Source organism: Budorcas taxicolor, chromosome 9, assembly GCF_023091745.1.
Source record: "Budorcas taxicolor isolate Tak-1 chromosome 9, Takin1.1, whole genome shotgun sequence".
NCBI classification, from domain to species: domain Eukaryota; kingdom Metazoa; phylum Chordata; class Mammalia; order Artiodactyla; family Bovidae; genus Budorcas; species Budorcas taxicolor.
Window position 1 is genome coordinate 34,999,121 of NC_068918.1, and position 16,310 is coordinate 35,015,430.

The 16,310-nt window shown below is 43.0% G+C and overlaps 2 protein-coding genes across 2 annotated transcripts in view; one reads left to right on the forward strand and one right to left on the reverse strand.

Annotated features, from left to right (window-relative positions):
- Window positions 1-1,694, forward strand: part of RTN4IP1 (reticulon 4 interacting protein 1) — a 52,438-nt gene extending 50,744 nt beyond the window's left edge. Inside the window, exon 9 of the mRNA XM_052645833.1 lies at window positions 1,568-1,694. Within this exon, the coding sequence (XP_052501793.1) occupies window positions 1,568-1,675 (108 nt within the window). The 3' untranslated portion in view covers window positions 1,676-1,694. The remainder of the gene's footprint in view (window positions 1-1,567) is intronic.
- Window positions 1,695-3,853: 2,159 nt separating this feature from the next.
- CRYBG1 (crystallin beta-gamma domain containing 1) overlaps window positions 3,854-16,310 on the reverse strand; it is a 228,536-nt gene continuing 216,079 nt past the window's right edge. The window contains exons 17-22 of the mRNA XM_052645892.1: window positions 16,159-16,288; window positions 13,519-13,658; window positions 12,088-12,211; window positions 11,501-11,659; window positions 8,188-8,350; window positions 3,854-4,555 (exon numbers count right to left, since the gene is read on the reverse strand). Coding sequence (XP_052501852.1) covers window positions 4,467-4,555; window positions 8,188-8,350; window positions 11,501-11,659; window positions 12,088-12,211; window positions 13,519-13,658; window positions 16,159-16,288 — 805 coding nt within the window. The 3' untranslated portion in view covers window positions 3,854-4,466. The remainder of the gene's footprint in view (window positions 4,556-8,187; window positions 8,351-11,500; window positions 11,660-12,087; window positions 12,212-13,518; window positions 13,659-16,158; window positions 16,289-16,310) is intronic.

The window sequence follows — 16,310 nt, forward strand, 5'->3', positions numbered from 1 at the left end:
GGCAGGCCAGCCAAGATGCAGGCTGTGATGAATCCATATAATCCTTGGTTACCTTTTTTTCCCCTTAAGATTTTAGTAGATATGGAAAGCAGCTGATGTACAGAAGGTTTAGTGTATAGTGGGGAGAGCAGACACTCTGGTACCAGCTCAAAGCCTGTCTTACCACTGAACAGTAACGTGACATTGGTGATTTAACTCTGCCTTAACGTATCCATCTGTAAAAAGGGAATAACAACAGTACCTGCTTCATAAGGTGGCTGTCGGGATTAAATGAGGTAAAAAAAAATAGAGCACTTAGAGTGCCTGGCACATAGTGAGGACAGCCCATGCTGGTGCTCTTATGAGCTTATCGTGGTTCATAAGTACAGAAAAATTGTCAGTGTTTTGGAGAAGGGAACTTTGGGGGTCTGAGATGCTCTCTGGTGGCGGGGCTGTGAAATTCACACAAGAGGAAAGCCCATCTGAATACCAGAAGAGCGTGTACTTCTTCCTCTTGTAAAAGGGTTGCAAGATGTAAGCTCATGCCTTCTGACAACTGATTCCTGCCTGTGGAGCAGTGGGAGATAGTTCACTGAGATGCCAAGTGGATAGTTACTGGTTTTTGCTTGAAGTTTTAAAAAGGATGAGTTCAGTCAGATGTGTGCGTGGGGAGAGAGAATGCTAACTGGTTCCAGTTTCAAAGGCAATTGCTGGCAGCGCTAACGATACACCACACAGAGCCAGCAGTATTCCAGCCTTTACGAGCTGGCGTTCCCGTAAATTCTAACCAGCTTTGCAGCCCAGCAAAGCCCCCAGGGCCGCCCCAGCCACAGATGGGCCCCTACTAGTTTTCACCAGAGTGACATTTATTAAGCTCTTGCTGTGTGCCTGACCTTGTGCTGGGTATTGTAGGGGATACAGAGGAGGTGGCCTGTTCCACGATGCACTCAGCTTTGCTCAAGTAGCTATGCTGAATAGTTAACAAACTTCATAAAATCTATCCCTATCCTGTGCACCACCTGCACAGCAGGAACCTTCAGATGCCTTCTTTGGTGTCTGCCACACAGGACAGCGTGGCTGAGATGTGCATTCAGCTGTAGCAGGCAGTCTGTGAAGAGGCCACACCGGTCCTCTGGACACACTGCAGACCATGGGTCAGGCAGGCTTGGGTGAGACCTAGGCTGGACACGCGGTAGATGTCATAAAGGAGAGGCGCACATAGCCCACACTCAGACAAGTACCCCATTTTGGTAGAGTGGGGGTCTGCAGAGGGCTGAGGTCAGGATGGTGGTGGCTACCGGTTGCTGGCTTTGGGCACTGTGGAGGGGGGCTCTGCTCACAGTGTGGAGCGGGAGTAAGGCGGATGGTCGGGTGGGCTGCATTATAGGAGACAGAGAGGCACGAGGGGCAGCAGTGCAGCTGCGGCCTGGCCCATTGTGAGCCCCTGACGCAGGGGCGCCACACAGACCCGAGAGAGAGCGGCCTGGCTGACGACGCCAAGAAACCAAGTACCTATGTAAACTTCGTTATCTATGGTGAGCGATGTAGGTTTTCTTACCCACCGGTCAACCTTTCTTGTGTTTTACAGATTCAGCCAGTTATTGAAAAAACCTTTCCATTTTCTAAAGTTCCAGAAGCCTTCCTGAAGGTAGAAAGGGGACATGCACGAGGAAAGACCGTCATTAACGTTGTTTAAATAAACATTCAGTTTGGTGATTGTTGGCTTTCTTACTCGGTGAGTGCCTGCAGGCCCCAGCTTTTTTCTGGCCATCCCTTTCCAGATGAGACTGCAAGTTCCATGATATGAATGTAAAAAACACACCCCTTCTTGCCAGTAATTTTCCATCTTCTGAGCCAGGCACAGAGATTTTATAGCCACACTCCCACCCTCGGCCATCACCTTGCCCTACCCAGGGCTTTCTCCCATCACCTGCCATGCCTGCCCATCTGCCAAGCTCTCTCTGTGCCAAGCGCAAGGGACACACATGTAAGTAAGGACACGATATGAAAATGTCCGCACTTGGGCTTGTCTGTAAAGTCAGTGAAAATTGTCTGTTTTTTTTTTTTTTCACAGCATATTTGCAAATTGCTGTGGCACTTCCTGTTCTGGTAGCTCAAACTGTTTCACCATCTTAATGTCTGTGAGAGAGTTAAAACTTCCAATGTGTGGAGGAGTGGCAGCATGAAGAGCTGGCTAAAGCTTCTAGACCCGTCAGTGAGCACTTTTCAGAGTGGCCAGGGTTCCCTTCGTCTTTTATTCCTCTGCTCTAGAGCAGTCCTCAGCCCTCAGAGTTCTGACTCGCTTAGGGGCGTATAGAAGAATCCAGCCGGTGATTTGGTTCATCCCCCTCTTAGAGAATGAAAGGAGATGTTCGAGTTTCTAACTTCTTAAAACCTTACTTTTGTAAACAAGCGAGCTAGTCCTCTCTCAGCAATGGAAACGTGCTTCTCTGGGAACTCTTCCGTGGAAATGCCAACCCTTCCACTGGGGCCCAGAGCTCTCCGCTTTGACTGCCCAGTAAGCCCGTTACGGCTGTTGAGCCCCTAGTCTCTGCCCCCTCTTGACTGGCGGAAAGTGACCGTTTCCTGCTTTGCTGCTCCTCCGCCACTAGCGTTCAGCTGCTGACCGAGACCTGGGTGAGCGGCTTTTTCCTTTGTTTCTTCCTGCTAGACACTTGTTTGTAGTGTGTCAGATGAGGGCTCTTCTCTAGAATTACTGTTCCCACCAGTACAAATTTACCTCAGAAGAGAGAGGTTCTTCCAGCTGTAAATAAGCCACTTTTGACTTCTCTGAACAAACGCCAGCCCTGTTGCCTTGAGGGCTCCCAGGTGGTAGTGAGGGGGCATCTCTACTCAGAAGAGTGCCGTGTGCCCTTTTGCCACCGACTCTGAAGTGAGGGCAGTCAGAAATCTCTCTCTGCCCTTAATCCAGCAGCTCTGAAGCCTGCCATGTCAGACATTTATTTCTGATCTGCCCCTGACCCTCTTGGAAGTGTTTGGAGGGCTCCTGAATGGATCCTCTCAGATTCTATCAATACAGTTAACCAAAACCAAGTTTATTTGAGAGAGAAATTGAACACACACTAGACGGTCTTACCCCCACTGTACTGTAGGTAGTGAGATGCGTAGAGGCCTAAGGCCAGTGCTGCACCTGAGAACAGGACAGACGTGGCGGCCGCTATGCGACACGTGCAAGCAGACTTACTTAAATACTGCAGGGCAAACTGCTGGTGACCGCCAGTGCCCACCGCAGACTCCAGAGGACCAACATTGCATAACTGGAAACGGAAACGAGGTATGTGACGGGAGCACCAGTATTCAGTGACGAGGACAACTTGGCCAGTGCGTGTGCAGTGAGCGGCTCAGCATTTTCAGTCTTCACTGACATGCTCGCTGCGGTTTAGGGTTCTCAGTCCCAAGATTCAGGCAACAGGGGTTGCTTACAGCCTCCTTCCCTTCCTTTCTTTCTGGAGAGAATCGCTGGTCATCCTCTGGAGCCTTCCACACCTCAAGTGTCTGCTTCCTGAAGTAAGTGACGCGAGGCCGCCCCCAGTGGTCAGAGCAGCTGTGGGGCCCTGGGGCCTCCCAGGGAACGCAGTCCCGTGCAGGCCTCACGCCCGTGCAGCTGGTTAGGAGGGGGAAAACTGGGCTAAAAGATCTGAGTTGAGCAAAGGCCTGCTTGACACTGTAGAACTAGCTGTAGGCGCGTGAGGCTGGGCTAATAGATTAGGTCATAATCATACTGTTTCAGTAGATGCACAGGACAAGTATCAGTACTCACATGTGACAGTCTAGGGCGGCCCACAAGTGAGTGGGAATAATGCAGATCCTGCTAGCAAATGTTAGTGGACGTGGACATGATATCTTTGTAAATTTGCTAATTTTTAATATTAACAGAAACATACTTGGTTCATACTTAGTTCCTTAAAATATATGTCTGAACAGCTAAGGCTTTCCCCATTTTACAGCATAATTAATCAGTCCAGAAAACAGAGGGTCAGGGACCAAAATTGCAGGCCTAATAAATGATTTCTTCTCAGATGCTGAAGTGTCTCCTACCTTACAAACTTGAGCTTCTGTCCTTCCCTTTAACATGTACAGGACTTGTAGCCCTGCAAGGTCGGTAAGTTTGTTCCTGTTCTCTGACTTTGGAAATAATTTAAAACATACATCATCTCTTAAGGTCTTAGTATAACTTTTTCCAAAAAGCACCCTAAAGCTGCTAAGGAGGCAACCTGTTTAAGCAGCTCCTGAAAGGAAGGGGAAGAAACAAGAGGACAGATGCTTGTTTTAAAATGATCACAGTCTTTTGCTAAGATGAGAGGTTGTCCTGGTCACAGGAACGTGATTCAAGAGAGACTTCAGAGTTGTTGGAGGAGGTCTGCTCTCTTCTTCGTGCTTCCAGCAGCAGGCCTTTTTTTCTTTGTCTAAGTCAGGTAGCTCTGGAGGACCTCCAGAAATACTCTCCCTGTGTTCTTCATTCGGGTCTACAGGACCATGGCTTCCCACACTTGCGTTACCTTCTCTTTGCTGACAGTGTTGAGGATAAGGTGATTTTGATCATACTGAGTGCCCCCTGAAAGAACGAAAAGGAAAATGATGAAAGGTGCCCATGTGAAGGAGCTGTAGCAAGACAGTTTATCACACCACCAGGGTCACAAGGTAAACAAGGTGTAAAACTACATGCCTTGAGGAAACCAAACAGGAAGGAAAGCCCAGAACTGCCTCCACCCACTGGGGGTGATGTGTTAAAGCCCCATCCGAGGGCATCAGCAGCTCCATACTGATGTCCTACCTCCCCAGGCTCCTTTTCCTACTCAAGCCTTAAAATCTAGTCCATGGTTCCTCTTAAGATCTGTGAAACTGGGGGGAACAGGAAAGAAGCTAGAGATGGGAAAGGAGCAAAGATGGTGACAAATATTCAGCAGAGGGATCGTGGATTTGAGACAGCAGTGGAAGAAAGCAGGCAGGCCTCAGCGGTGGAATGGTCAGTGGGCAAATTTTGCATCAACAATGAACAGTGGTGGTATTCGGTCAAAGGGGAGGTTTGAGTGACACCCGGAAGTATAGTAGGCAGAGCAGCATTCCCACTGCTGGGAACCCACAGGCTGTGGTGCATAAAAACTCACAGCATTTAATATGCTGAGCTCCACTGAACTGTAAAACCAATACAGTTTCCATACGCTCCCTTTCACCTACCAGATATTTCATATTCTTTAGTGTTAAAAATAGCCTCATGACCTCTACTTTCAATGGCGAAGTATCATGGACAAAAGAAAGGGTCATGTGTTGTTGTTTTTTTTCCCCTAGTGTGGCATAAACATCCTTTCAGGTACTTTTCAGCAGAAGCCTCTGTACCAATTGTTATAGCACCTAGGACTCTGTCAGAATTAAAATCTCTTCATCTTAATGCAGGGTAAGTGTGACTGGTATTGAAATCATACTGCAGCCTTAAGCCAAGGGGAATCAAATATTCTTATTGTCTTTTAAAGCCCCCAAAAGGTCTGAAAAGTAACATTATAGGTTTTGATAGGGAAGAAAATCTTGTGCCCCTCTTGGAAGAAACTGATTTATCATCATGATAACTGAGCACCTCCTTACAGCTCGATACAGGACAGAATACAAAGCAAGGTGCCCTGAGCTTGTTATGCTTAAGTTTGCAGAGAGAGAAAAAGTTTCCACCACCACAAATCCTACCATCTCCACTGAGGCACGCACACTGTACTCCATTGAGATGTCAGGAAGTATTATCTTAAGGTCACAATGCACTTGTTCATTCTTCAAGATTATAGTATCTTAAACATACTTTTTGTGTATATCATAATCCTAGAGTTATGACAACTAGAAAGTTCTTGAAAAATAATTTGATTCATTCTGCCGCCTTTGGGGAGAATTAAAATCATCCCAAACTTTAAAAAGATCAAAGTTAGCATGAATCAGCTTACACTGTTGTCATATCTTTGGTCTGAATGTATAGATGTCTATCAAAATATCAGGAGATGGGTTAAAGGAATAAATCTTGTAATATTAGTAGGTAACACATGGTCAACAACTGTAGCCAAGGAAACGCAGTCTCCCGCGAAGGGCCCTGGAGAGAGATGTATTTCTGTCCTGTCTGCGCAGGCTGTGGGTTGTGGGTTGTGGCCCTGCTCTGTCTTGTCCACAAGATGGCATCATTCTCCCACATTCGGAGACATGTAAACCCAGTTGACCAAGATAGCAAGGGACTACTGCAGCTACTGGGCTCAACACGCAGAGAGGTCACAAATAGACCAGAACAGTATCCTTATTCCAAAGGCACTGGACTAATGTTGTGTTGCATTTTAGGAAGTGACCTTGGAGCTTTAAAGCAAAGCCCCTAAGGAGAAAGTTCCTGAAGCCCCACAGTCCTTTTCAGAGTCAAGACTAGAAGCCAGGTACCCTTACTCCTGGTCAGTTGCCAGCACAGTAAGTGGGGAAAATCCCATATGCTTGGAGCTTCAAGAGAGTAAGCTCTCTGAAGCCAAGGTACTGTCTTTTCCCACCCCGCCACTTTGGTATCCCCAGTCTCTGGCCCAGAGCTGGTCACACTGTGGGTAAGTGGGTGCCCAACAGGTACATGTTGAGAGAGTAAAAGAAATGCTCTAAGAGACTTGCTCAGAAAGATCACAGTGACCTTAGCCCTGGACACAGGAAGCGGGTCACACTGTAAGAGGCACTAGGCCACATTTTCCTGCACATCCGTGTTTCCAATTTAGTCACATTTCTCTGGCTTCTCTGGAGGTGTTAAAACTATCTTGTACAGACTGAGGAGCTCCAGTTTAACAAGTTGATCCAAATAAGGATTAAGATAGTGACTCAACAGTTTGAACCTCAGGCTGGTCATCTATAGAATGGGCATCTTACTTGTGTACATACTGACAAGTCTGTTGTGCCAGCCTACAGTGCCTTCATCTCCTGCATGCATTTTATACCAGGTGCGATGTTGGGCCCCATCCAGCCTGGAGTCAGACGTTGCTTAGTGTTGCTCCATCTAAGTGTAGTGCCCTGCCTCTGTTTCAGTGAACCCGGTTTGCCTCTAAGAACCTTTGGCTCCTCTGAGCCTCTGTGACCTCAGACCCCATTGTGAGGTGGCTTGAACGCTCTCCCCACCCGCAGATCAGAATCAGTGGCCACCAAAGCCCCTGATGGGAATGTTCAGGCTTATTCTCCATTTTCCACAAGTTAGTTTAAAACTCAGTTACAAGCTATTTCTTTAATCCTATATCAATTTTTAATGACATCTTTGGTCTAGAGCCCTGACTCAAGTAAAACTGAGCCAACTTTCTAGCCATAATTTAAAACTGTGTGTGTGTGTTACACAGTTGCACTAAATTTACAAACATCACCACACTGGTTCCCTGATATGGAGTAGAAAGTCTCTGTTAATAATTTAAAGCAAAATTACCCCATATGACACAAATAAAATGCACTGTCTTCATTCGCTTGTCAACAGCAACAAGAGTCTACTAAATTCCCATGTCTACATTTGGTAATTTTTATTTAAAAATTATCATCAGTAGTCCTCCCAGACAGGCAGCATGGGCATTACCCACAACCCTGTCAGACATGGAGGGTTCTACCCCAGACCTCCTGAATCAGGACCTCTGAGGGCAGGGGACCAGCAATCTGTGTTTTAACAGCCCCTCCAGGAGATTCTGATACAGATAAAGTTGGGAAACCACTTGCCTAAATAAACGTATTTGGTCTTCTCCAAGCATCATCAATCAGTTCACTCCGGAGTAACTTCACTGAACAAATGTTCAGTTGAAATCTCTTTGGCTGTGTTTGTTGTTTAATTCCTTTTCAGTCTTAGATTTTAGGTTACATGCATGTACATGAGCGTCATCAGCTATACAGACTGAGCTTTTTAACTTGTGATTTTGGTCTGTTGTAATAAATGGTTTAAAGCCAGCCCATGTCCAGATTCCACCTCAGCACTGTGGGTGTGGCCAAACTGACTCACCCCTCTGAACCTCAGTTCTGAGGGGCTGTAAAATGGGGAGAGGAGGGATAGCACAGGCCTCGTAGGGCTGCTGTGAAGGTCACATGAGATGACGTGTTTATTTAGCACTGAGGCTGGCACAGCGTAAGGGATCACTTACTATTAATAGTGCTCCCGATTTCAAAAGTAGAGCTTCTTAGTTAACTAAAGAAAGACACAAGGCAGATAGGGAAAACAATCCTTACCTTTGATATCTAAAACTAAATTTGGCTTAAGCTTGCTGTAGATCCTGCCGTCGGGCTTCATGCTCCAGAACTGACTGTCAGCGTTCTGTTCGAGCGCCAGGCCCAGCTTCGAGCCAGAGGTTACGAGGCTCCCCACGATGGTCAGGCAGCAGTCCTCTGCTATCTGCTCAGCAGAAAGGACAAGGTATCTTACACATGGAGGGACACACATTCAAGTACCCTTGTAAGCAATCCTCTGGGTAAGCTGATTTTTAAACTTACCTTAGTTCCCAGCTTCATTTACACATGAGTATTTCAGCTTTTAGCCATGGTAACTGGGATCAAACAAATATTTATGCCCTTCGTTTCGGATGACATCAGTAATGGAAAGTTCTCAGTTTTTGTCCTTTGTAAGGGGAGACTTAAGCCCTTTATGAGGTCCTCTGGTTTATTAGTAAGGGAAGCCTCAGAACACTAAAAGTGCCCATCGTTTACTTCTCCCCCCTACAAAGGACTGTGATCTGCTTCTGGGTCTGTAGCTAAATCCTCTCTGACGTATCTACCGCGCTCAGCTCAGCCTGAGCCTTGCAGCATATGACTGTATCTCTAATTTTGAAGGCTGTTGTAGCACTGAAGTTGCTAAAAGGGCATTTTATCATTTTAAAAACTTGGATGTGTTCCAATGCAAAAATCTCATGGATTCTTCTATGAAGTGAATCTACCTTTAACATATAAACAAGGTATGGTAGTCATATTCATATGACATTCACACAAGTTGATGTAGAAAATGCTTTTGAAAAGTGTACTATTCTATGTTGAGATAAAAGGATTCTGATAATCTAGTACACTTTTTTTCGCTGAACTACTGAATTCAAAGTTGTTAAATAATATCACTGAAATGTTCATTAAAAATAACTGCTGAAAGATACCATTTCCTTGAATTAAGATAATTCACAGAGAGAAGGTGGCTTTTTCAGTTCAGTCACTCAGTCATGTCTGACTCTGTGACCCCATGGACTGCAGCATGCCAGGCCTCCCTGTCCATCACATCGGTGATGCCATCCAACCATCTCATCCTCTGTCGTCCCCTTCTCCCACCTTCAATCTTTCCAAGAATCACGATCTTTTCAAATGAGTCATTTCTTCACATTAGGTGGCCAAAGTACTGGACTTTCAGCTTCAACATCAGTCCTTCCAATGAATATTCAGGACTGATTTCCTTTAGGATGGACTGGTTGATTCTCCTTGCAGTCCAAGGGACTCTCAAGAGTCTTCTCCAACACCACAGTTCAAAAGCATCAATTCTTTGGTGCTCAGCTTTCTTTATAGTCCAACTCACATCCATACATGACTACTGGGAAAACCATAGCCTTGACTAGACAGACCTTTGTTGGCAAAGTAATGTCTCTGCTTTTTAATATGCTGTCTAGGTTGGTCATAACTTTTCTTCCAAGGAGTAAGCATCTTTTAATTTCATGGCTGCAGTCACCATTTGCAGTAATTTTGGAGATGCTATTGTTTCCCCAGCTATTTGCCATGAAGTGATGGAACCAGATGCCATGATCTTAGTTTTCTGAATGTTGAGCTTTAAGCCAACTTTTTCACTCTTCTCTTTCACCTTCATCAAGAGGCTCTTTAGTTCCTCTTCACTTTCTGCCATAAGAGTGGTGTCATCTGCATATCTGAGGTTATTGATATTTCTCCCAGCAATCTTGATTCCAGCTTATGCTTCATCCAGTCTAGTGTTTCTCATGATGTACTCTGAATATAAGTTAAATAAGCAGGGTGACAATATACAGCCTTGACATACTCCTTTCCCTATTTGGAACCAGTCTGTTGTTCCATGTCCAGTTCTAACTGTTGCTTCCTGACCTGCATACAGATTTCTCAGGAGGCAGGTCAGGTGGTCTGGTTTTCCCATCTGTTTAAGAATTTTCCAGTTTGTGGTGATCCACACAGTCAAAGGCTTTGGCATAGTCAATAAAGCAGAAATAGATGTTTTTCTGGAACTCTCTTGCTTCTTTGATAATCCAGTGGATATTGGCAATTTGATTTGTGGTTCCTCTGCCTTTTCCAAAACCAGCTTGAACAACCGGAAGTTCACGGTTCACGTACTGTTGAAGCCTGGCTTGGAGAATTTTGAGCATTACTTTACTAGCGTGTGAGATGAGTGCAATTGTGCGGTAGTTTGAGCATTCTTTGGCATTGCCTTTCTTTGGGATTGGAATGAAAACTGCCCTTTTCCAGTCCTGTGGCCACTGCTGAGTTTTCCAAATGTGCTGGCATATTGAGTGCAGCACTTTCACAGCATCATCTTTTAGGATTTGAAATAGCTCAACTGGAATTCCACCACCTCCACTAGCTTTGTTCGTAGTGATGCTTCCTAAGGCCCATCTGACTTCACATTCCAGGATGTCTGGGTCTAGGTGAGTGATCACACCATCATGATTATCTGGGTCATGAAGATCTTTCTTGTGCAGTTCTTCTGTGTATTCTTACCACCTCTTCTTAATATCTCCTGCTTCTGTTAGGTCCATACCATTTCTGTCCTTTATCGAGCCCATCTTTGCATGAAATGTTCCCTGGCTTTTTCAGTGCCTCTGTATTAGTTGCTTCTGTTTCTTGTGCTCTTTTCTAAACATCTAAAGGGTATACATCTGTTTACAGAAAGGATGATTCTTCCTTAAGCACAGCAGACCTAGTTAACAAGCTGTCTTCCTTTCACAAGGCTGTATGCGTCCTGCTGACTCATGGGCACCAGTATTAAAAAAAAAAAAAAAAAAAATTCAGGAGCAAACGGTCAAGCCCATAAAATCAAAGAGTTAAAAAGATTATCTACAATAGAAGCATGAGTTCTCTCATAAATCTTACTCTGCTCAGCATTTAAACATGCATTATGGTGGGAGCAATAGGAGGGAAATTACAAGGCATGACAACTAGGAAATGGAGTGTGTGGTACACGGGGTGGTATCTCTTCACTCTTCACCTAGTCTACAGGGTCCTTCAAAATGCAGACCGAGAGAGATCTGTGTTGATAGTGATGAGGCTTAGAAGTTTTATTTCTGTAACAAGAAGGTGAAAGAAAAATGGGAGAGTAACACAGACACTTCCTTTTTCCTTTCCATTTCTGTATAAAAATCAAGTATAAAGTTGTTTCTTGGATCGGTGTTAGATTTACTTCCTTTTTAGATTCCTTGACTATTTCTATCAGAGCTAAGAAGTATTTTCATGAAAAATGTTCCAACTTATTTCCAAAAGAGCTCTGGAAATTGTGAAGTAGCATCTACTTGAAGAGAGATGCCCTTACAGACCCTTGTCTAACCCCAAATCTCACCCTGCATTTGATGCATCCTTCTTGATAAATCCAGATCTGGTCGTCAGCACCGACATCCTCCATGACCTGTATTCTGAGAAGCTTCAGATCCTCTAGGTTTCCATTGGTTGACATGAATAACCCTGTTGCTTTGTTTCGAAGTCTAAAATAAATTCGTTTCTAGAAGATAAGAACCCAAGCAATAGTCACTGACACGTTGTATTTTAGAAGCACTGAACAGCATCAACAGCAGGGGCAGAATCCAGAATGAGGCTGGATTAGGAATAACGGCTGTGTCAGAGTTTCAGAGGCTTTAGGATTTTCTCAATGAAGAGAGATTGACAGAATTTCAGAGTGCCTGGGGCTGGGAGCTGCCTATGGACAAGCCAGGGCTTGGGACATGCCACGTTTTGATGTCGGATGAAATAACATTTCTGAAGCAGTCATAACCTTTTTAGCACCAGAAACATAGCCCAAATTCAGAAATTCTCAGGGGGTGGGGTGGGAGAGAAGCCAATTTCAAACTAATTGAAACTAAAAAGTTAAATATATTTACCAAAAAAATTTCAGAGAAAAGTCTATTCAAAACACCCACAAGAAGAAAATACCTGAACAAAAGGTCGTAGAGAACCTATTTGGTGACAGCCACTGAATTCATACCACTTAGGTACTTCTGCTGGTGACAGTAGGAACTGTCGGCCCCTGTAATTGCCATATTCATAAGTAACCCATCTGGAAAACAAAAGGAGACGACTGCAGTAAGTGGCAATGTCTATTTGACAATGAGCTCCAATTACATTTCAGAATGTTCCGATTTTTAGGCTGAGCTTTTATATAATACTTCAAATATACATTGGAGGTTTTTTTAAAAAAAGGAAACTACCTTATTTTCAAAAACAGTTACAGCACCCACTTCTTGACAAAACAAATTCATGGTACATGAGTATTTATGCCCCAAAGTTCCACTCTTAAAGAGAAGTCGGTAGGGTTTTTTTCCAGTAAGGCAATGAGCTAAAGCTAGTCTTTTAGCAGGACAGCCCAGTACTTCCTGTGAGCTTTAAATGATTAATACTTGTAAAGTTCGTATACATAGTAAGTGTTCTATAAGGGTTAGATAAAAATAAATAATAAAATTTTGTTCAAAATGAGAATAATCTTCCTCAGTCCAGAAAACTGCTAAAGACCTGCTCAGGTCTGCTCAGGTCTGTTCCACCCAGGAGTGCTGTGATACGCACACGTGAAGTACGGGTTCCAGCACAGACCAGCAGGCAAGCAACCTTCCTCTTGGGTTGATGTATTATATATCAAGGAAGAATGTTCTCTGTTTTTAATCCCGGAACTCTAAAATGTTATCATCTTAGCCATTTTATCATAGAAACAAAATACTAATTTAAACCTGTTGGGGAAGAATGTCACGTACAACTCTACCACCCAATAACCTGAATTTGTTTTTTAAATAGCCATAGTCCACTCCAGTGTTGGATGCCTTCAGACCATACCTATTGTTTTGGCGAGTGAACGAAAAACACCTTCTTAAAAACATGTTACACTGATAGTCTGTATTCATTTTTTATGTCTTAATTTCAGAATTATTCGAAGCTGAGAAAAATCTTCTTGTGTTGACTTTTAATCGTTTAGCATATAGCATCTGTTGGTCACTCCTGGCTGAAGGAAAATCTCAACCCTTACTCTAAAATTAAATGACTTGGTCTTTCAAAGGAGTAAGCAAAATCAGTTTTGTTTTTTTTTTTTCCTACTTGCTAAAAAAAATACTCAATAGATTTATTACAGTATTCACCTAGGAACTTCAAGAAATGTTAAAGTTCTTACCTTAAGTCAACTGAAAATCTGAATGAAGAGATGATGCCACACACATGGCTTTTCCAAATGGGAAAAGTATACTATGAAGGAGCATAAATACTAACCCTTACAGAAAATAAGGGATTACACATCAATTTGGTTAAGGTGACATAGAAAAGAAATATGATCAAACTTAATTTTTAAAGTCAACTGAATAAACAAATAGGTAACTCACTTACATGCCACCAATCACCTGGACAGAGCGTATGTGCGTGTTGAATCCTAGGGATCGGAGATTAACTATTTCTGTATTAAATTCAATCTTTTTTCCTTTGAAGTCTTCTCTTTCAAAAAGAATAATTGTTGGCTCAGAAAATTCCTATTTAGGAACAAAAATAATGTTTTATTACTCCCCCTTGATGGTAACTTGAGCTCATGTGAAAATCATCTTGTTTCAAAGACAAAGCACAAGATCTGGCCAGGTTGATGGCTCGTAAGTTCCCTTTCCCAGAAAGTCTGGGTGTTTATGTGCTCAGGAGCTAGAGAGAGGAAAAATGGAGGCCAGAAAGCTTCCCCTTGTCGAAAAAGGCAGGTGACTGTAAAGCGTTCTAAAGTGGGGAAGACAGCCCAGGCATAAAGGAACAGCTGTGTGCACCTGGACTGCCAATTCTAACAGAGTTTATTTTCAACTTGGCTGTTCTCTGTTGAGATTAGGAGGAGCTAATTAGAGGCTGGGGTGAGAGGCTGGGGGTTATAGTGATCTTTGGGGTTGAGTGGCAACTTGGCCTGATGAAGGAGCCTTCCACTTATATGCATTTTCAAATGTCTTTTGGTGGTGGTTTTTTAACTGTCAATGAGACAGTGATTCTGTATGCTGCCAAACTTTCCTGTAGGAATAATTGTTAGGAAGAAGGAAAAAAACAAGATGGGAGCCCCATGTTCAGATGATCACTTAAAAAGGACAACAGCACAGAAGTCCACTGATTTTCAGAAAAGTTGGCTGTTGATGCTTGTTTTTCAAATCACAGATCTTTATGACCCTAGACTAAGCTCCAATGATGATAATCCTAAAATCATAAAACGATACATCAAAAATTCTCCAGCTTAAAAGTTCTGTGCCAGGGGTGTGGCATCTTACTGCTTTGTTTATGTGCTGTGCCTTGATGTGTAGAAAGACCAATGAACAGAACAGATCTGTGCAGAGATGGTCTATGTGGTCTTGGAATTGTGTAAAACTTGGAAGGAAAACTGTAGCAGCATCACCACTTTGTCCTCTCACTGCACTTCTGTCTGAGATGACATGCCAAAACATACCAAGCACTCTAATTTAGTGACAACCACCTAACGATTTTGATTATGTCACAGTTAAAACATATGTTCTCAGTAGGTGTAAAATGTACATTTCCCCATAATCAAAACTTAAAAGAATATCAGTGCCAAAAATTAGGTGAGCATGTATGTACTAAGTTCTGGCTGAAGGAAAACATTTGAAAGCTTTACATCTGAAGTGGGTTTGTTTTTATTATTTTTAACAATATCTGTAGGTAGCTCTTAGAACTCCAGGCAGGTTAAATATCCAGTTTTAAGGTTTTTTGTTATTTGTAAGTTAATGAATCTTACCACATCATCCCATATTCCACTGCTACTATTTTCACATCTCAAGAAAGGTCAACATTTTTGTTATATGAAAGGGCAGGAGGAGATGAGAAAAAGCCAACTAACACATATGTTCTTTCTACCTTTAACACTAAAATCACCAACTGGAAGCTTTTCATCAGCTACCAAATACTAACATGTTTCCCAAACTGTCAGACCCCAGAGACTTTTAACATCTGAACATTGTCTTATAGTTTTGTTCTATTGAATATTGCTTTGTGTCAAAATTAAAGATTTCTGGTCAAAAAGGAGCACTATAATCTGGATTAGACATACATGATAAACTGGGGGAAGTAATTTGATTACAAATCTCTAAAACAACAGAATAAATAGATTTTAAAACTATAAGGAATTTCTGCAAATCAATAATGACAGAAAACTAAAGAGCTGGGAAAAGGATATAAGTAGGCAATTCACTGAGCAGAAACCCAAGTGACTAGTAACTAACAATGAGATAATACTGTCTACCCCATTCTTTCAAAGTGACAAAAGTTAGAATGTCAGAATACTCAGTAATTGCAATGATACCGGAAATAGGAACCCACACGCACTGCCGGCCACAATGTAAAGTGGTGGAATTGGGTAGTACTTCGTGAAATTGCATACTCGTGCACATGAAATCCAGTAAATCCCCCTGTAATCTATGTTCCCCAAAGACTCCCTCTCAGGGTGATCCATTATGCTGTATGTACATCTGGTTATTGACTACGTATTGTATGTACATATTACATCATGTACACACATTAGACTCTAGATGTACATACAGCATAATGGATGACTCAAACATTTTTAATGTAAGTAGTTATGTTTATAACACAATGAGAACTATAGCATAATACTGTATATAAAATAAAAGCCTTTATACATATTTTTATAAAACATATATTTTATAAGAATATCCAAGCTGTACCCCAAACACATTAGAATGGGTGCCTGTAAAGGGAATGGTCTAGACATAGGGGTCAGGTATGAAACGGAAAAACAAGCCAGAGGGCCTTGAACTAGCCCATGAGAGTGCACCAGGACTGACCCAACACTGCCTGCTCCTCAAGCCTGAGAAAACAGCAAATGAAACCAATTTACATTTTAAAGATCTTCAAAGAGACTATGTAATTATTTTTTTCTGCCTCCAAATTGTCCATGAGGACGTCTACCTGCTGGTGCCCTTGCTCTGACTCAGCTTTGTATCTCTGTTAGCACTATATTCACCCTGATGTACTTACAACATCTATAAAACGAAGAGACTTGAAAGTTGCTCCAGGTTGGCATCCCATTGCAGACACTGAAGGATAGTGGCCTTCCTCCAACACGTACTGATTACCAGAGAAGTTTTCTCCATCATATGCAACCCAGCTACAAAGGGAAAACCACACAC